Consider the following 20,913-nt stretch of genomic DNA (forward strand, 5'->3'; position numbering starts at 1 on the left):
CCGATAATCGGTATGTAAACCGGCGCCGGTCGCTGGTTTAAGCGGCGCATTGTCGTCGAATTAATTGCCCATCCGGTGCGCGGAGGATCTCTCCGGTTCTGGTTTTGTTTTTTTATTTTTTTATTTTTTACGAGGAGACGCTTGGAATGCGGCACGACGACGCCAGTCGCTATCGCGCGACGCCTCGGCGTCGTATCAGACGTTATCTTTGCCGGCGGCAGGTGCGAAAATAAGTTTTGCGACGCATTAATTCGGATAAGTCGCTCCTTCTACGTTCTCTCGGCGGGATATGCGAAACGGCGTCAGGCAGGTGGAGACGCGCTGGAGTTTCGCTGCGCTCTTTACGCGCTCGCGACGCAAACGCTCGTGCAACGTTCACGGAATGCGCGATACACTTTCACTCGGTATGAGCATTAATACTTAAAGTAAGGTGCTTTCGGCCGCGGCGCGCGGATTTACCACGGCGAATCGCGTAACCCCGCGTTGACTTCGCTTCGAGTATCCCAGCATCGTGGCGACTTCTGTGAGCAAGAATTCAGACTCGGGTAGCGGGCTCGTCAGTCGACGCGATGTGAATATCAAGCCGGAGGTATCCGCCAGTTGCATAAAGCCCCCCGCGTGCCCGTCTCCGCGATAAACCGATCGGAATTGCGCGAGACACGCGCGGAACGTGTCGTCGCCGTAATTCACGATAAAGGCGACGACGGTCGCTCGACGAATAGATATAATAATTAAATAAAAGAACGCGTTACGAACGATTTAGCTCTTGGCATTAAAAGCTTTCTTTTTTTTTTTTTTTTCTATAATAATTCTTTAATTTTAGTCTGCGAGAGTTGGCAAATCTTTCATCTCGACTTTTCAATTACAATTTGGAAGAGCGCGAATTTGCCGAGGAGGGGAGAGAATTTTTGGAAAGGTGGCGGAGCGGCAGGTCGCGTGTATATCCAGTCCTTGTATTAGCCGATGGATCCTCTCTTTCTTTCTTGCCTCGTTCTTCCCGCCTCCCACTCTTTTTCTCTCGCGGGAGCCACGTGCGCCTTGAGGAACTCTTCTTTTATATCCCGCGTCCTTTGTTCGGCAGCAGCTGTCCGGCCAAAGAAATTCCTTTCTCGACCGTCAGCCCGATTACTCTCGATCCCTCCGTTCTCCCTCCGACCCCTCTCGCACCCTTCCCCTCGTTTCCCCTCCCCTTCTCGGCGAACGTAAATCTGAATCAGATATCACTGATCTCGCGCGTTCCATCCGACGCTCGGCAAAAATTCACGCGCGCGCCGATAAAACGTACACGCGCGAAATGCTTGCGTGCAACACATCCCGCCGCGAGTACGCGGAGAATATCCGAGCGATGGATTCATCGCTGAGGAATTTCACGCCGAGGTTTCTATAACAAAAGTTCCTTTATCGCGAGATACATTTCACAAATGGAAGCTATCATCTTTCCTTTCAGCCGAGATCTTCAAAGCAACTTCAAATTTTATCGAGCGATCGTACGATAATTTTTAAGAGCAATCGAGTTTGTGGACGCGGTTCCGGGTTGATCGTGTATAATTATTATTCAATTATCAATAGATATATGTAGGTATATCAATTAATTTTTTTTCTTTGTTTTTTAAATTTTATCTGATTTATTAGCTCAACATTTTTCCCGAGTAATCTTCGAAATATAATTTGCAAGTCACCTTTTGTTTGCGAAATAAACGTTTTATAACTCTGCGTAAAAATTTGCAAGAGATATCGTGTTTTGCGCGAAAAAAATACCGGGAACTGCGCTCGAGACATTGTACGGGAGATGCGAGAACGCAAAGTTGCATCCGCTTATGCACGTCCAATTTTCCTATCCCCGCGGACCCGAAGTGGATCAGGTTGTTTAGAGGAGCCTCTGGTGAGACCCTTCGAGCGAAGCACGAGACCCACTTCATACGGAATTCGGTAGCCACAGGGCGATCTCGTGAGCGCCCGGTAGCTCTTGGGCCCCCAACGCGCTCGCCTCCGTTCCCTTCTTCGCCAACTCTTCTACCTAAACCTAATCATTTTAATCTCGAGAGCACGTTCCTCTTTCTTTCTTTTTGTCGTGGCGGCCATCGTCGAGTCCTCATCAGCTTCGGGAGGTAGCAACGAACCGCGGCCGAATTGTTCTTGCCAAGAATCGAGACTTTTTAATCTCGTTTCTTGCTATCCGGAAATATTTTATTAAAATTACGTGTCTCGGAATAAATTAATGCAAGTTCTAACGGTCCATACAAACGATAGTACGAGTGACCGTTCGCAATTCTTAACGCGTTACACGTGATCCAAGCTATTCGTTTTCCTAAAGTAAAATTTGTCGAATTATTCATTTCATCGTTTCATCAATCATTTTTAATGTGTATTATTTACACGATTGATACGCAAAATTGGATGCGCTTTAAATTAATCTTCGCCAGCATTTTTGAAGGGACTCCTGTACATAAACTACGAAGTCCTGCCGAACTCGCGTCGAGCCCTTTCCTCCCGGCCCTTCCAGTCCGCTCGCTCGCGCATTCACGAGAAAATCTTACGAATGCGCCCAATTACAAAACACCGCGGGCATTCCTGAATAAGCCTATACACTAAAGTCGTAATAGTGGCCTGGCACTGGCCTCGTACGTATCCACGGTCCGTCTTCATCCCCCTTCTCTCTCTCTCTCTTTCTTTTTCTTTCTCTCTCTCTCTCTCTCTTCCCCGTTTTCTCTTCATTTTCTCTCTGTTCCTTCGCTTCTTCTCTTCTTTATTTGTGCTCCCTCTCCGCGCGCGAGCCCGCGTGGTTGGCGCACTATAAAAGGGGGCCCCGCGGACCGGGCCCGACCTAGGTCCCGCTGCCTCCGCGCCGTGCCGCGCTCAGATAAATATGCGGGAGGGGTCGGAATTCCTCACTCGGCTACATTCCGATCCCTCCTCCTCCGCCGTCTCCATTGCCGCCACCATCACCATCCGCGCTCGCTCGCGCGAGCGGACCTCCTTCTTTGCCATTACTCCTTGCAACGTGAACTTCTCGGCCGCAGCCTCTCTTTCTCTCTTTCCTTGCTCATTCCCCCTGGTCTCCCTGCCCCCTCACGGTCTTTCTATCTCGGGTTCCACCGCTCTTCTCGGCCGTCTTCCTCGCTCGCGCGGAAATCATCTCTCCCGGCACACAGTGTCAAACTCTCACGGTATTCTCCGCAGCGTACAATTGACATGGAACACGATGTAGATCACGGGGAATTGAAAAATCCGTACACGGACGTTCCTCCGCTTTGTCCGGCGTAAACGCAACGCTTCTTTTTATCGGTCCCCGTGCACAGGCGTTTAGCAGAAGATTCTTTCGCCGGCCTCTCCGTCTTTTTGTTTCATTTTCTCTTAAGAGAGGTTTTCTAAAGATACTCATTTGCCGCGCCGGTTTTTTTTTTTTCCTCCTCCTCCCTCCATCCTCCAGGATTTTTCGCTTCTGCTCGCTTCTTTTTCCCTTTCTCGCCGGCTCTATCTTCATTTGCACTTGAAGCGATTTACAAACACAACACTTTCATTCCTCCTTCTTTATTTCTTTTCCCCGCTCATTCGCAACTTTATCGTCGCGCATCCTCGTCTATTTCTCGGACTCGTTCCTCTTTCCGCCGCGCCGTCTTATTTCCACCGTCTTTCTCCGGCATTCCAGTTTTCTTCATCTCTCCTGGTCCATTCCTTCATTCGTAACTCCTCCTGTTTACTCGCTCACCTCGGCCCCTCGTCTCGCCGGCTCTCCTCTCGGAAACGCATTCCCCTCGACCTCCCCATATATTTTCTTCCTAGTGCGGCTCTTGTCTTCCGCTTCGCCACGGACTTCGTCCTTTCATCGCGAAAAGATCCCGCGCGCAAAGCCTCGAGATGCAGCCACCGAGATAGCGCACGTGCGTGCACACGTGGCAATTGCTACGAAAATTTTTGTCGTAGGCGAGGTATTCAAAGTGGACTCGCTCGAATCAAAATGCGAATCTCGCCGATGAATATTTTTATTATCGCGATAACCGTTTATAAATTCCACCTGTGCGTTCCCTCCGGAATCTCTGGTGAGACCAGCGGACTTTAAGCCCGGTTCGCGTAATTTTTTTTTTTTTTTTTTTTCGGGCGAATTTAATGGGAACGAAACGAAGGTCTTGCCCGCGCGTAAATTAATAATGCTTTTTAATGAGACACTTCCTCGATGACAATCCACGGACGGTACGCACTCGAAGCCACGATTCTGCGATACGGAGCCGAGATAACGCGTTGAATCTGCGTGAGTACTTTTACTCGCGCGCCCGCCGTGGAATGCAAACGAAAAATAATCAATCGATCGGTATTCGCGATCGGTAATCTCTTCCTCTTTGTGATCATTCGGCTCTTCTAATCGTCCTCCTCATCTGAGATAAGAATTCTTTCGAGTCATTAGCGTGCCGGTGCGGTAAGTCATCCACGGCTCGAAATGAGATAACATTAAGTGAAACGACGAGAGGTGCGCGTGCGAGTTTTTAAGATATACTTACTAAAAAAAAAAAAAAAATAAAAAAACGAGCGCAAAGAACTATATATTTTTTTTTACGAGGTTCGAATAAAAAAAAAATTCTTGTACCTCCTGACGGCGTGTTACGAGCAAGAAAATCATACAAGCGTTTCACAGTTAATTTCCGCCTAGCGCTATCGTTGTCCGAGATGGGAAGCGAAACTATCGGCGAGATGGTTCTATCGAGGCGGCTGGAATTTTGAACGAGAGCAAACGACGACGTTCGTGGTTTCTCGTAGCATTCCCAAGGCGGAGGACGCGAGGCGCTCCTCCTCGCGAGAACGAGAAGCAGGAAAAGAGAGAGAGAGAGAGAAGAGAGGAGGTGAGCGAAGGAAGGAGGGAGGGAAGGCAGGCCGATGGAATGGAATTCAGCAATCAGTTAGGCATTCGGCTCCTAGGATAGCGAGCTCCAGGCGGTATAAATCGCGGCCGTTTGTGCAGGAACATATCCGAGAGACGCCTTCCGCCTCCTCCTCGTCCTGTCGAGTAGTCCCTTCTCCTCTCTACGGGTTCTCGCGGCCGGTCTTCCTCCCGTATGATCCTGCCGTACTCCCCTCGTATCCTTCGCGATGACCTTTTGTTTTTTGTCGTGCCAGGAACGGTATTAGGCGTCTCGCTTGGAATGCGGCTGTCGCTGAAGAGCCCTCGTTCCTTCGAATCCCTTCAGGCGGGAGATATGTCCTAGACACCGGAGCGATACCGAGAAAACGGAGCTATAAACTCCGGCTAGAGTCGCGAACGAAATCGATTACGTTGAACCGGGCGCAGGATCTCACAAACGGTAATTCTAGTTATCGAACGTTGTAACTTGGGACCTTGCGGAGAGCAGTTTATAACGTATGCGTTGACTTTCGTAGCTTCAGAATTATTATAAAATCATTGAATTAATAATTAAGTGCTTAGACAATAATATTGATATAAAATAATAGGGTACATTTTTTTTATTGGGCAGTTTTTAAAAACTGACCGTGAGAAAAAAAAAAAAAGTAAAATTTTAAATCGAATGGACCACGAGTGTTATATACGGAACAGATTGAAATCAAGGGAGAGTGACGATTGGTACCTAAGTGTGGGTCGAAAGATTTCCTGTCGGAAATTGAGGTGATCTCGCCGTTCTGAGGAAAAGAAGAAGAAAGTCAGTCCATTGAACGAAAAAAGGATGCGCTTATAGTCGGAGGTCGCCGTGCCGTCGTGGCAGCGGCGATGCAGGAGTAGGAAGAGGACGTAAAGCAGGCGGTGGATGAGAGGGCGAGAACGGGCAGAAGGAAGAAAGGCGGGTGGAAAAATGAGCCCCCTTTCCGCGGAGCGGAGCGAACAGACCCCGTACTTGATACCATCTGTGTGCTCTCTCGACAATAATAGTATGGACCGAGAAATATGTACGCAAGGCGCCGTGGGTTCTCTCCAACGTTTTGAGGGCGAAGAGGAAGAATAGCGTGGTGCAGAGGAAGAGAGAGAGAGAAAGAGAGATCGTGATGGTTTCGCGGAGAGGATGCGAGGGGTCCGCGAGGAGCGCGGGGGAGGAGGAACGGAAAGAACCCGCGTGCTTTCCTCTGGTGCACATACTGGAGCCCCATGGATGAGGCGAGTCCTCGCGATTGGCGGAGAGAGGTGGGGCGGTGCGCAACGAGCGAGAGGGCTTCGCGTTGCCCTGCCGGCTGGACCCGCTCTTAGATGATCATCCGGAGACACGGCTGATGGGGCCAGTAGGGGCCCCAGAAATTCCAACAAGGACGAGGCATAATGCGCGACTCAAGGTCGGTTCTACTACCGACGGCAAGGCCCCGACGGATGCGACCACGTTCAAGCAGGGTCGTACCGTGACCTCGCCAGATCTTCCCTTCTCTTTCCGTGCCCTTCCATCGCGTCCCTTCTTCGTGCCCCGTTCTACCTTTCTCTCCCTCTCATCCGTTCGTCCTCATCCTCCGCCGTTCCTCAGCAATCCTGGCTACCCTCTCGTCCACCTTCTTCTGCACGCTCTTGTCCTCGTAGCTTGCGCGCGCTCTGTCCCCACCAATGACAGAATTGTGCGTTGGCCCTCAGGCGCCCTGCGCTTCTGGATTACATTGCATGCGACGACATTCCGCAGTCTGAAAAAATAAACGCCCTCGAGGTTCAGGATGATGATGATAAACATGGACTTGGACACTTTGCGCAATAAAAAAAAATTTATTTCGTGCTTCAATAAAGATTTTATATTTTTTCGATGTCAGAAACTAAAAAAGAAAAATATTTGCAAGATTATATTTTTTGTTATTGGTTTGCTAGTTTGCTTTTACTCACCTACGCGTGCATTTACAAAAATGTTTCATCGCTCTCACTAAACAATTATCATTTCGCGAAGAAAAGATACTTTGAAAGAGAGATTATTAAAAGATATTTATTGGTCTCGGTCCCAGGAGTCTATTGCAGAACGCATTGATCGAGTCTTTCGTGCCGGAGCAAAATTATTACATTGCGTCATTTAAATTTTAAACTAATCCTTCCTAAACGAGAGGAGGTCGAAGTTGGTACCGTGGTCCTGGTTGCGACAATCCTGTTGTAGCTGCTGAGGCCCGCCTTTTTACGTTGGGCAAGAAAGAGGTGTTTGAGGCCGCCGAGAAGTGAGAGAGATGACATGAAAAATATACGATGGAGGAAGCGCCCGGAACGGGAGAGGAAAAGATGAAGAAGAAGAAGAAGAAGCAGAAGAAGAGATGGAGGAAGAGGATGAAGAGGGAGTACGTGAAGCCAGTTTGTGCTCTATCCCGTTGAGGAGAGGAAAGAATCTGTGTGCGTGAAGCTGCGGTAGTAGGGGTAAAAGGGGTACTCGTGGAGGGATAGAACGGATACCAAAGGGAGGGGGAGGGGGAGAGTAGGCAGGACTGGCCGGACGATGCAAGAACCGAAGGAAGAGAAGGCAAAAAGAGGAAAAAAGGTGGGATCCCTTAAAAATTGAGACCCACGGAGGTGGGGATCGGAATTTCGGGCCCCGTACACCGGCCAGTCTCGAGGAGGCCTTCGCGAAGATGAGGCGAGGAGAAAAGAGGAGATAGAAGAGTACACGAGAACGCAGGAGGGCTGAGACGGGACCGAGAGGAGGAAGTAAAGAAGTGGAGAGAAACGAAAGGAGGCGGAAAGAGAGGAGAGACCAAATAAAAAAGGATAGAGAAAGAAGGAAAAAGAAGGTGGAAGAGGAATAGAAAGAAGAGAGGAAGAAGAGGAAAAAGCGGAGGTGGAGGAGGAGGAAGAAAGGCATCGCGTAGCCACAGAGAGTGCGCACAGTCCACCGTCTACTCGGCATGGACCGTCAGTACACTCTCTGCATACTCGTACCGGCACATCAGTACCGTAACTACGCGGACAATTACCATCATTATCATCATCATCATCAACAACAGCAGCAGCAGCAACCTCAGCATCATCAAGAGACGCAGGAGCAGGCACCGAGAAGTTCGCACCCGCCGACGTATCTCCAGTATCAGCAGCAACGCTTGCTTCAGAGGCAGCAGCAACAGCAGCAGCAGCAAGAGCAGATCTACGAGAACGTCGTATCTCAATACCGCATGAGAATGTGCTATCACAATGATTACGAGAACGACGAACAAATACAGAGATTTTACTGGGAGCAGTGTTACAAGCGCAACGATACCGACGCCACGGCGTACTACTACTGCGAATATGTAAGAGCTCGCTTGGAATCATTCATAAGAAATGCTTGTCTGTACGACCAGTTAATATCGCGCGTCGTTTCCTCTTTCCGAGGAGGGAAATCGAGTGTGTTTTAGTGCCTCTCTTTTTTGCAGCGTAAAATCTCATCCTCCATAGGAGGTGCGCTTCGCGAAATTTCATCGTCGGGATTTTACACGCAGAGCTGCAAATCGTTCTCGGCAAAACGTGATTAACGTGCCAGCGAATGTGAGCCATCGAGATATATCTATGTGATAGTAATATATTGTGATTTTTTTTTTGCGTGAGAATCGTTTTCTTCCCCTTCTGTGAATTTTTTAAATACTGGGAATGCAGTGATATCGCATATGGGATGATAAAACTGCACATTAAAAAGATTTAATTACACTAAAACGTTTTATTAAACACGTATATGTTAGGGATTATATTTTACGACTCCAAGATAATTCTTTTGTTTTTTTTCTATTTTACTTATCTGAGAATATTATACAGATTAGTAAATTATCATTTTTAACGACTACTCAACAGAATCTCTTTTACTTTAAGGACGGATATATTTGTCGCCTTGGATTTATTTTTTCGGAGGAGTTTCGTTTAATCTTCCTCGCTCATTCTTTACGTATAATCTTCCTTTACATATACAAGTTACCGCCTGACATTCTAGCGCGCGCAATTTGCACGTGATCGCTAAATAAATAATTGAAAGCCAAACGGCTCGGCAACGGCTGCTATTTGTGGAAGCGGAATCATCTAAATTTTCAAATGCCTCAAAGTTAAACAACTAAACTGTTTAAAAATTATATAACCACGGCGAATTCCTTCCATTATTGTCAATTTCTCCACGCATCTAATTGACTCGTTTCACACGTTACACGTAGACGTTTTTTTTTTTGCGGATCGCCGCGATTGACCGGCGAGAAACGAGTGTTACATGATTGTGTTATTAATGTAAATGTGAGAATTATTTACGTAACAGGCGTTCTAAAAGTCTCTGTCAAATTCTTGTGTTATAGGCGAAGAAGGAGATCTATGACGTGAAACATCAGAGGCTCTGCCTGGCTCAGGACGAGTACAATCACCTCAATAACGCCTTAACTACTCTTGGCGCATCGCGTACAAGCTGTGAGTGTAATTTACTTGAAAGTGGATTTTAATCGCTTCTTTAATTAGTAACTTGGATATGCTGTGCGCGTTATACGAAGCTTCATTAATATTGTCACGATTGAAAAGGTGATTTAAAATAAACGTTGCAGAATATTGATTTGAGAAATATGCTCGGCAATTCTTGAATAATTTTGGCTTAAAATAAATTTTAACGCGACTAGGGAGAAAAAAAAAGTTCCTCATTATCGATAAGTGTCTGAACGAGCATTTGTGGTTTACAGTGTGTTCCAGCTCGAGTTCCTTGAGCACCAAATATGACCCTGACCTGCTTAAATCGGACGTGGCACTCGCGAGGAGCCGAGTTTCTCGACTAAAACGAGAACTCGAGCAGATTCGAGCGGAGATGAATTGCACGCAACGAGGAGTGGATACTCTCGCCAGGTATTACACACGCGAACATTAATTGGCAGTAGCCACAATTTTTGTACTAATATCTCTAAGTAATTCAATTTAAATCTTTTTTTTTCGCATTTAAAATTTAACTTAAAAATTATAAAATAAAAAAATTCTTTTTTTGATTTTTATGTTTGCGATTTTATTTAAAATGTTGATCTACATTTGTCTAATAACTTTTACTTTAAAAGTCAAAGTTTTATCTTTATTACAAAATTTAAATATTTTTAATTAATAGTTATTACAATATATCGTTAGTTATTTGGAATGATTTGAAGTAAAAATGCATTTTTACATTTTTGTAGTGTCGAACAAAAACTGAGTACTCATCATGGTGGGTGCTACAATATCATGGAAGCGCAGGCGATCATGACGGAGCTCCGCAACATCCAAAAGTCCTTGAGCTCGGGCGAGAAGGAGAAGGCCGAGCTGATGCAATCGCTCGCGCAATTAAAGGACGAGCTGACAAGGTTGCAGCTATGCGAGGGCAGTCCGGAAGCCAGCACACTTAGCTTACCGCAGGAAAAACTTAGCACGGCCTCACAGACCGATCTCTCGGGCGAACTGGTACCGATCGGTACTCGGTTAGCCGAGATGGCACGTATGAGGCTGCAATACGATGAGGCGAGGAAACAGATTCAGCATATACAACAGCAGTTGGCGGATCTGGAAGAGAAGGTGACGCCGGGCCAAACTGAAAGCGACAAAGATAAGCTGCTACTGTTTCAAGAGAAGGAACAATTGTTGAGGGAACTACGTAGCATTACGCCGCGCACGAGGACACAGCAAGACATGAAAAAGATTCAGTTGGAGATTCGCAGGCTTGAACAGGATCTTAACACCGCTTTCGAGCTCTCAAATAAGACCATTACCGATCGCGTTCGTCTTCACGAGGAAAAGCAATTATTACTGCAGCAACTTAGAAACGCATTGCGCTCGATGGCGATGTTGGAAGGTCAGTTGAAGACTTTGAGCGCCAGCACGTTGTCGGTGAGCAGCAGTTCTAGCCTTGGAAGTCTCAGCACGACGAGTAGTAAAGGTTCCCTCAGTTCCGGTCTCAGTTTTACAGACATTTACGGTGGTCCACAGTGTCTCGGATCGGTCAGTTCACAGCAAGAGCGACCAGTCGACATGGTTGACCTTCATAGACGTGTCGAGAGACTGTTGCGCGGTTCTGAACAAAATAATCTCGTCGGTACACCATCACCTGGCAGATCTCAGCCCAGTCTCTCTCCGAGATCGAGTTTATCCAGTGTGAGCCCGCCGGTGTCGCCATTGTACGAAAACGCGCCGATGGGTCCGCCGCCCGCTTACGAACAGGTGGAACAACAAAGGAGGCAGTATCAGAGAGTGGCACCTGCAACGACGGCGACGGGAACGACGATGGCCACAGCGATTAGCGGTACTGTCGCGTCGCACTTGGATGGAACTCAGCTGGAGGACCGTTTGTCGGAATTCAGGCTAAGTCAGCAACAAGGAGTAGTCTTGCAGCAAGAGCAGTCGTGCTCGGTCAATTCACAGGATCGTCTGAAACTCGTGGTCGGTCCCCATCCACCCGTTGAGCTGCAGTCGAGTAATATGTCCCAGGGCAGCGGCCTGGGGAGGCCCGGTGCAAGTTGCACGCAGCTGCAACTGCAGCAGGCACCGCCACCGTCTCTGCCGCAGGAGCTACCTCCGCTATCGCCGATTAGCGAGACGCCACCGCCTACCGGGATCAGGTCAAGGGCCAGCAGTTCCGGCACCAACACCAGATCCGTTTCTGCCGCGGTTTCTGACGAGAGCGTCGCAGGTGATTCGGGTGTCTTCGAGGCATGCAATCGAAAGAGATTATCCGGGCTCATCTCTGATGTAGATCCATTGGCCTCCGGCGAAATGAGTCTGGAAACAGCACAAGTGCAAATTAAATTGAGGTATATTTTATTATATTTATGATACACTTTATAATATAATTGTATTATTACTATTATTACGAAATTAAAACAAACGTCATTGAAATAAAATTTAATTTTATTATTTTCAGGTATTCGGTGAGCGATGGATTACTTCATGTTGGTATCGAGCGTGCGAGAAATCTAGCAGCGCTTTTCATACCCGATAACGCGCAAGTGTGAGTATCTACATGACTTTTTAAAATAATTTTTTAACAATTTCCTAGAAATACTTTATCAATTGCTGTTTTTATTGCATCGTTTACCTTCGACTCGCTTTTTTTTTTTTCCAGAAAACGCAAGACAAATATTTATATCCGCGATTAGTTAACAGCGCGAGTCCCGGCGCCGATAGCTCGAATTATCCGATATATCTTGCTTGCAAAAATAACTTCGCCGATTAAATAACTGCGTTGCGTAACGCTAGATCAACCTGCGCCGACAAATTACGCAAATGCACTCGACTTTTGTCTATTCGCCTGCTATTTGCAATCGGCGCGATCTTAACGACCTAGCCGATCGATCACTCTAGGCTCTCGGTCTTCCACTTCTCGTCGACGTATCTGAAATTGGAATGTAATTATGAAATCCTTGTCGCGCACTTGTGTGTCTGGATCATTGACCAGTCGCGCTCACCTTCGTTACGTAAGAGCCGGCTATTATCAGCGATACCGCGTCTCGCAATTAGCTTTACAGCCACTCAGGAATTTATTCCCGCGGCCATTGTGCCCAGCCACCGGCCATAAATTCGCGAAACGGCACGACGCTTCGGTGGCCGAGGAAGAGAGACGGATTAATGTATATGTATAGTTACGCGGCAGCGTTTGATTAATGATCCATCTTTCGCAGCGGTAAACCCACGTTTTCCAATCCCGGCGGTGAATGAAGAGAGATAAAAATAAAGCGAGAAAGAGAAAGAAAGCGAGTCTTTTCTTAAATTCTATTTGCTTTCGTCTGAATATTTTTTTAAACTTGAAACTGTGCATTAAAGTGCCTTTTTAACCTACGAAATAACGTCTCTTGCCTCTCGTGTTTCAGGTACATCAAAGCCGCCCTTTTGCCGATGCAACCGCTCGTCAATCACACGTGTTGCACGAAATCCGTGGTAGATCTGCGAAAGCCGACATTCGGTGAGACCTTCCCAATTGCTGTACCTCTCAACAAATTGTACACGAAAACGCTACAAGTGACACTTTGGTGTACCGAGGCCGAAAAATGTTTGGTATGCTTTCCTTAAATTTATTTTATAAATAAAATTTTTATCTTTGGAATTATTTTAATTATTAATAAAAATTGAATTAAAATTTGATATTTTTCTTAACAATAACGATAATGTTATTGTATGCTAAACAACTATTATCAATCATTCTGAATGATTTTTACTGATTTAATTACAGGGTTCTGCGCAAGTCTCACTAGCAGACTTCAGTCCAGAATCTCCTAGCGTGAAATGGTACAATATACTCTCCTTCCGCTTCATGCAACCATCCGATAGTCCTGGTACCAGTACCAACGGTGCCTCAACGAGCGCCAGGTTGACGAAACACGACAAGCAGGAATCGGATATTTCGGTGTATAGGAGCGTGCAAAATACGAAAGAAGAGAGCAGCGACGAGAGTACGATAATCAGTTCCCAAACGTCCACCTTGACGAGGAATCAAGGCTGCGATGAACTACAGACAGCTGTAACGCTGAGGCTGGAAGAATTAAATTGTCTACACAGTCCGGAAGAAGAAGACGAAGACGATGGTAGTGAAAGCGGAAGCGAGGACAGCGACGAAGAGGGTATCATCGTGGAATTTACAATGGAAGACAACATACTCGAGGATGTTTTGGAGCATGAGGTATGAAAATTAATTTATTATCTTATTAAAATTTTAGAAAATGTAATTAAAATAATTAAAAAAATAATTATTAACTCAAAACTCTTGACGTTTTTTTTTTATAATTAATATATTTTTGTGTCAGAAATTAAATTTACGTTAAATGGATTATTATTAAGACTACAAGACTTTTAGAAGAAAAAAAAAAAACAATTTTATTTATAATGTAACAGGAAGATGAAGAGTTGAACGAGGAAACGAGGCAAACGCAGGACAAAGAAACGAACACTGAATGCGTGTTTATTCCGGAACAAGGCAAGCAAAGAAAACTTTCTGCGGCTGGCATTGCACCCGGTGCTATTCACGACGACAAGAACTCTATTGTTATCAAAAGGAGTCAAACATTCTCGCCGAGCGCAGCCGTCAGCAGAAATCATTACATTTGTCGGGTAAGTTTTAATCAAATTTTCTTCATTGTTATTAGTATTTTTTTTCACATGCAATTTTATAAAAAAATATCACAGAATCTTTGCAAATTTTTGTTTTTTATTTTTCTCATATTAATTTTATTTTCACGTTTGTTTTATATAGCTCAATCGCAGTGACAGTGACAGCAGTATGCCGCTTTATCGCAGAGGAGGGCCTTTCCAACGGAACTCCGTGGAAAGACGTTCCCTGCGATGGCGTCGACCGTCTTCCGCTCTCAGTTACAAAACCACAAAGAAATCATCCCATTTGCCACCAACAGCGAGGACGTCATTGGACCTCGAATTAGATCTTCAAGCGCAGCATGCTAGACTAAATAATCTTCAAGATGAGCTTAGTAGATTGCGGGAATTGAAGCAACGACTGGAACAAGCACGCGAGAAAGGTGACACCGACTTAGCGACGTGGCTGTTAGAAGATCAGAAATTTCAAAGTCTGATAGCGCAAGCGGAAAGTGGTAGGAACGGCAAGAGCCTCGAAGATAAAAAAGTGGAGAAAATGTTAAAGAAAACCTCAAAGGAGATCTACAAATTGAGAAAAACGAAGGCCGGAAAGGGAAAACCTGATATAATTTCGTTTAAGTAAGTTTATTATAAAATTACTTTTTATCGTAACCAGATATTACAAAGCATGCGCTTCATTTACTGTTGCTTTTATATATTAAAGAATTAATTTATCAATTTTCAGCAATAAACTACAATGATATTATGCGTATTTCAACATTTGCTTTGAATTGAATAATTCAGAAATTAAGATTATATTATTAATAGAACGATCTTTAGATTATTTGATAAATTAGCAATGTTACTTTTTTCCAGAGAAAAAATGGCTTTCTTTACACGGGTAAATTTGAACGTTCCTGTTCTACCACCTGAGGAGCTTGGGACTGAAAGCACGAGTTCTGCAACATCGCACGCGCATAGAAAGTACGCGTCGGAGCCAGCTGTTGTCAGTGCTCAAAGCTTTATGAATTCCTCCATTGCGCGGCCGAACAACGTTCTAGTTAGAAGTGTATCACCTGCCACGAAAAGCAGCGGTGTCACAGATCGGAATGCCACAAATGTTGTCGCTAATGAGGATGAGGTTGCGTTGTCCAACGCCGAGAATAAGTCTGTGAACGCTAAAAGTCGGCCAACGACGGAAGCAGACGCACGAAATTCGGAAAACGGCGAAAGAGAGACTTTATCAAAATCTGCCGAGAAAAATGGCAACGGGGAGCCAAAGAGGTATGAATATGTCGTTGATCGGGTTCTCGGTGTGGAAGTGTGAAGGTTTTAAAGTCGTGCATATCTTAAGCTGTCGGGCGATAAAGCTGCAGTTCTGCATTCACAAATTTGTTTCTCCTCGAGATTGAAGCAACAAAAGCACAAAGAAAGACGAAGGAGAAAGAAAAAGAGATAAGGGTCACGAAGCTGCTGCCTCCTGACTCTAAATTCCAGGTGCCATGCGCAAATCGTAAGATGCGCGTATCAATGAGCTCAAAAGGATAAGAAGCGTCAAGAAGAATAAATAGCATGCTGCGAAGCTGCTGCAGCCGATATGACCAGTGCATGTGCCAATGCTGGGTGTTAGAAAAGAACCCTTCGACGAACGCAGTAGCAAGAATTACGCGAAGCAATTGTGTACATATAGAAACGTAAATTATTTAAACGATTTTACTCTTTACGATATTTAATTTTTTAACCCGACTCGGCTCGAGTCAACGTCGTGAAATCGCGACCGCGACACTCGCATGTCGCATCGTTTCCTCGCGTTCGTTCCCTCTGTGCATCGGAGCACATGACCCACCGAGCAGCTGGTCTGTGACTCGAAAGTGTAACGAAAGGCTTTGCCCAGGTTTCCTAATTCTAAGCTTCCGAGTCGCGAAGAATCCAGCGAAAACGAATATTTAAGTGTCCTTCACGCATATCGGTTTCGGTAACGCGATTCGTAACTTTCAAATTTATTAATGAAAGTCTAATGTAAGCTTTTGCTATTTTGTCTGGATTTTGGATATATTTTTTAAATAGAATTTTATCGAAAACAAAATACTCGCAACGAGTATTATTCATTTTTATCACTTCAGCCTATTTGAGGTCCTAGGTGCCAGAGAATTAGGAGGATGGAGTGATCAACAGAAGATCATGATGTCGTTTTTAGTGATCTCGATAAAAAACGACGTTATAATCCCTTCGAATTGTTTTAAAACACTCCTCCGCCAGCAAATCGTGCAACAATGTGCCTTAATATTAAATTAGTCGCGTGAAAAAAGCACTGTGAATATGTAGAGTATTCGATTCAAGATATCGTGATACAATTAACGAGATCAATTTTCTTTTCTAATAAAAAATATTTTTCTTTAAGATTACAATTTTTTAAATACAATATATATTTATTGATACTGGCGTAATTAACAAGAAATTACAGTTATTTGTAATGAACCTCGATACTTTTATCACGATTTGCCAGACAATCTGCTTCTCTAATCATTACATTGCTCATGTTATTACACCAGGGATATATATGAGTAGAAAAATTTGCAACAACCGAAAATACTGATTTTCGCAAATAAATTATAATATTGTGATAATTCGAATTAATCACAATTGGTTTTTAAGATTCAAGCTATGTATCCTGTGTATCTTATTCAAGATAAATGCCCATATGATTGATGCTAATATGGTTGTTGAAAGCAAACAATCTCTCTTTTTTTTTTTTTTTTTTAAATTAATTATACATATGTATAAACAGTTTATGGTGCATTTGTCATAATCAGTTCGTCATGGAATTGAAATTAGAAAAAAAATGGAAAATTTAATTTGTAGTGATTATTAGTGATAGAATGCAAATAATTCTGAAGTGTTCTAAAAATTTGGCAAGTTACATTATTTGAAACTTTATATTTGTTATTTGATATAAGAATTTATTTTAGAACAATTAAAATTCTTCGATATAAATAATTATTTGATTTTTTTTTTAATTGCAGTCAAAGGAAACTTGATCGTTCAATATAGGACGTAAAAAAAATCTTGATTCTTAATTAATACAGATCTTTGATAACCTGAGAGATGTCTCCAAGATAATGGATGCCATATTAAGTGTATATCAAGGAATCCAAGATGTAGACGTTGATAGTTAAGAAAAAAGAGAGTGATAACGAAAGAAGTAAAAAACGGAAAGATATTTGTACATATTTTTGTATATACGCCTTAACGATTATATCTATGCGTCTAAAAATATATGTATTGTATGTTTAAATATACACATACGTACATATATATATACTTTATATATGTGTATAAATATATACAAAAATCTACAATATAACGACAAACCCATTTCGTATTATTTAAAAAAAATATATTTTTAACGACGAAACGTACGTTCGATTTTATAGAGCATCTCATAAATCTGTAAAATCACAAGGCAATTACGAAATTAGACAACGAAATATATAATTGCCTCACACTCAAAATGTTGAATTTCTTATGCTCATGTATTTAAAATTAAAGTTATACCGAATAGCGCCTTATTGTATCAAAGTAATTATAATGATAATATCAGTAACGATGACGTTAATGGTATCGCTAAGGAATGCTAAATAGAAGATAAACCTAATTTCATAAAAAGAGAACATATGCGGTTTGCACACGTACACACAGCATTACATGAGACACTTACAGACTCGTTGAAAGAACCACAATCACGCAGTTTGATTTGTAAGCAATGGTTCGTATGGTTATGATTAAAAGGACAAAATACAATATACTCTTGCCACGTTCGTTTGTGTTAAATACCTAATCCTCTTGCATTTACCACATTCGTTCTCGTAGCCTTAGCATATTTCAATAATTAAGTTTCCATCGAAAATTAAAGTCGGGTTGGCTCGCACACTTCGGCGTATTATTATTTAATAAATTCTCTTTTTGTTTTGCTTTATTTTATTTATATTGTACTGTAATTTACTTAATTTTGTTTAATTTTTCTTTATTTTATTTTATTTTGCGGTATTTAATTTAATTTTAATATGTCTTAGCGTCGAGTCATACTGCTGAAATACTTTGACATCTGGCCGTATACGATTGCACGTCATGGAGGGCAAGGCTCGTAAAAGATCACTCAGGTGACATCGATTTTGGTAGTTTAAAAAAATTTCGTTTACCGAACGTTCCCGACGCTACCGTCACCATCAATTTTGGTAGTTCCGAAAAAATCCGCTTACCAAACGTTCCCGGCGCTACCGTCGCTGCAAATACCATCGAGAAAGGTTAGAAAGATCGATACACATCGAACGGGATCCTTTACGAGCCGAGAGCGTTTGGTAAGCGGAGTTGAATTGATCGTGTATAGGCTCGATCATGTATAGGCGCATGATTAAATTATTATTTTTTTTTATTGCAACTAAGGATTAAATAAAATTTATTCAATTGTTCAGGTATTTTTTAATAGCATTTTAGACATTGTAAAGTGTGCGCGTTACTTAGTAAATATTATACTCTTGCTTTTTCTACGTTAAGTAAGATTGCTGTACATTTAATTATTTTCACCAATGAACTATGCATGGATGTACATATATTTTACATGGTATATTATGAATTTGATTTAACACGAGGTTTTTTTTTACAGGAACAAGATTCAATATTATTTTGATATGTAATTACATTTTATAATGACGTTGTACCTCAATTAATCTTAAGTAACATGACATAATGTTACAAGAAAAGTATGGAAATAAAATATTAAGGCACAGTGAGTATCAAAAGCATGCAATAATAAAAAAAAATAAAATAAAATAAAATTATATATTTATATCCCAGATTGTATAATCTTAGAAAATCCTACGGGTAGTGCCTTTTTCTTTTCAGCGGCAATCACTGGCGAGAAATCTAAGACAAGTAATTGTGGAAAGAGATGCACGATGTAACTCCTGTAACAAGGGACTTCTTCAATTGGATTACCATGCAGAGTCAGCGATCTGAGATTGTGTAGTTTCTTGAGCTTTAAAGTGTCTGCGATATTTGCGATTTTATTGCCGTGCAGGTAGAGAATTTTCAGGCTCGTGAACTTTTCTACGTCGTCACTAATTTCCTTTATCTCATTGCAAGACAAATCTAGCCAGCTAAGATAAGCAGGATTGTCGAGGACTTTGTCTACAAGACGTTGAAGACCGCTCGTTGAACTCAGAAGATTGTTGCTCAGCCACAACGAGCTGGTTATATAGCGGTCATTTAATGTTCTCGTTGGAACTTTTCCAGTGCGTATCACTTGGGCATGTGTGCTCATCAATTCTGTGAGAAATAAAACAAAGCCGTAACATCTTTCTGCATGCGTTCGTGCTGTTAATTCGCGCGCTCGCATAATGACGAAATTTGAAATGACGTTTGATTTATGTACCATCCATCGTGGTGGCCTTTTTAAACGAGAAGTCTAACGGTGGGGCGGCCAGCATTGCCTGTTGTTCGTTTCGCTTGTAATTCGAAGTATGATTTTGCGAACAGTGTTTACCGCTCATCGCGAATAATTCAAACTTGATCGACGACACTCAAAAAGATATTGGAGGTTGATATCTCGCGGGTCACCGAAAGTGGCATTTAAATTCAGTTCTAATTCCCGAGAAATTTCAAAACGCGACGCCACCGTCGCCGTTATCAATTCGAGGCACGGCTCTTTTGAGATAAGAAACATTTGAATATTTCCATTGCTTAAATATTAAATATAAAATATCTCAAGTGTATCAAAATTATATTGTTTCTCAATGTAGAATATCTGGATATCAATTATACATCAATGCGCTACATGAAGTGTCGTTAATTACATATTTTACATGCTATTTGTAGAAAGTTAAATGTAGAAATACGTCATTATTGTAAAATGTACTAAGACAATGCGTGAAATATTTACAAAAAAAAAAGAAAAAAAAATACAAATATTATACTGCTGGTTTTAACTTTACATATTATTCACATTTAAATCAAAACACGTTGCATTCGTTGACATGTAGACGTACGATTTCTCTTCATTTGAATAGCCTGGGATTCCCTGCGAGATATCAAAGCTCTGAAAATACGAAATAAAAAGATGAGAATATTTCATTGTGCTAATTTAACACAGTTGTAACGTTTGGTTAAAAAAAAAAAAAAAGATTAAAAGATATTTTAATTAAAGTGCAAACCAGCCGACTTACATATCTTTTATGCATGGCCAAGCAAAATGTGCAGACTTGTGGTCGTGTTGAGCAACCACTGCTATTCTCTAGGATGCGCGTACAAGGTTGATCTATGCCACCCGCGACGAGCATGGCATCCAAGTGGCTAATGTAACTGCTGGCCAATCTTAAGGTCTCTATTTTGGACAGCTTCCGGTCGGCCGGCTCGGTCGGGATCAAAGTTCTCAGGGCGCAGAAAGCCGTGTTCACGCTGCACAACGAAGATCGCGTTCCTTCAGGCTGTACCCTAAATCGCTCTAACAATATCAGATCTATATCCTGCTCGTTATAATCACTAATAAACCGGTTCCAAATGATAAACCGTTCGTAAAGAGAAATCCCGCGAGCAAAAACGCGCGGCGAGTCCTCGAGATCTCTTCTCAACTTTCCTCCCAACGAGGAACGATTCTAGCAGCATTTGCTTTTGTTCCCGTTGCACACGTAATTGCTCGCTCGTTCTCGGGGAGGCAGCGCGAAAGCCGCGTACTCGCGTGAATTGCAAAATTGTTTTTTTCACCTATGAGTGCGATCTCTTTCACGAGCGTTCGCTTGATACCGCTGCTTCGTCGGCTCCTCTCTTCTGCGTGCTGCCATACCGTGGGACCACGCGACTACGGGATAGCGTTCACGCCGTCCTCATCAATGAACGACTGGCGCAGCTTCCCTTTTCGTTCTCTCGGAATATGAAATTTCCTCATCTCTGGTGTCACGCATGCTTAATATCTCCTCCTTCAGCCGCCTTCTTCTCTCTCT

The 20,913-nt window shown here is 43.0% G+C and overlaps 3 protein-coding genes and 1 long non-coding RNA gene across 5 annotated transcripts in view; 2 read left to right on the forward strand and 2 right to left on the reverse strand.

The window, feature by feature from the left end:
- Kibra (WW and C2 domain containing protein kibra) overlaps positions 1–17,736 on the forward strand; it is a 53,471-nt gene extending 35,735 nt beyond the window's left edge. Inside the window, exons 1-10 of one of the 2 annotated variants that reach the window (XM_070661830.1) lie at positions 6,789–8,175; positions 9,196–9,304; positions 9,568–9,727; positions 10,045–11,649; positions 11,760–11,846; positions 12,706–12,889; positions 13,065–13,511; positions 13,724–13,939; positions 14,082–14,557; positions 14,795–17,736. In XM_070661830.1, the coding sequence (XP_070517931.1) occupies positions 7,795–8,175; positions 9,196–9,304; positions 9,568–9,727; positions 10,045–11,649; positions 11,760–11,846; positions 12,706–12,889; positions 13,065–13,511; positions 13,724–13,939; positions 14,082–14,557; positions 14,795–15,245 (4,116 nt within the window). In that variant the 5' untranslated portion in view covers positions 6,789–7,794 and the 3' untranslated portion in view covers positions 15,246–17,736. Of the gene's footprint in view, positions 1–6,788; positions 8,176–9,195; positions 9,305–9,567; positions 9,728–10,044; positions 11,650–11,759; positions 11,847–12,705; positions 12,890–13,064; positions 13,512–13,723; positions 13,940–14,081; positions 14,558–14,794 lie in introns of those variants that run through there. The other variant, XM_070661831.1, reaches the window with a different exon arrangement.
- A 238-nt stretch (positions 17,737–17,974) lies between these two features.
- Positions 17,975–19,467, reverse strand: LOC139105675 (leucine-rich repeat-containing protein 51). Its single transcript, XM_070661909.1, has 2 exons — positions 19,350–19,467; positions 17,975–19,243 (listed from the first exon to the last, which is right to left on the reverse strand). Exons 1-2 carry the CDS (start codon positions 19,465–19,467, stop codon positions 18,762–18,764), a joined length of 600 nt encoding a protein of 199 aa, XP_070518010.1. The 3' UTR covers positions 17,975–18,761.
- Positions 18,254–19,750, forward strand: LOC139105678 (uncharacterized). Its single transcript, XR_011546226.1, has 3 exons — positions 18,254–18,390; positions 18,582–18,704; positions 18,821–19,750. It is a non-coding gene; the product is annotated as an uncharacterized lncRNA (long non-coding RNA).
- LOC139105676 (basic helix-loop-helix transcription factor scleraxis) lies at positions 19,681–20,754 on the reverse strand. The gene is made up of 3 exons (XM_070661910.1): positions 20,678–20,754; positions 20,140–20,371; positions 19,681–20,012 (listed from the first exon to the last, which is right to left on the reverse strand). Exons 1-3 carry the CDS (start codon positions 20,752–20,754, stop codon positions 19,905–19,907), a joined length of 417 nt encoding a protein of 138 aa, XP_070518011.1. The 3' UTR covers positions 19,681–19,904.
- Positions 20,755–20,913: the final 159 nt, after the last annotated feature.

Source organism: Cardiocondyla obscurior, linkage group LG09 (assembly GCF_019399895.1).
Source record: "Cardiocondyla obscurior isolate alpha-2009 linkage group LG09, Cobs3.1, whole genome shotgun sequence".
Classification (NCBI taxonomy): domain Eukaryota; kingdom Metazoa; phylum Arthropoda; class Insecta; order Hymenoptera; family Formicidae; genus Cardiocondyla; species Cardiocondyla obscurior.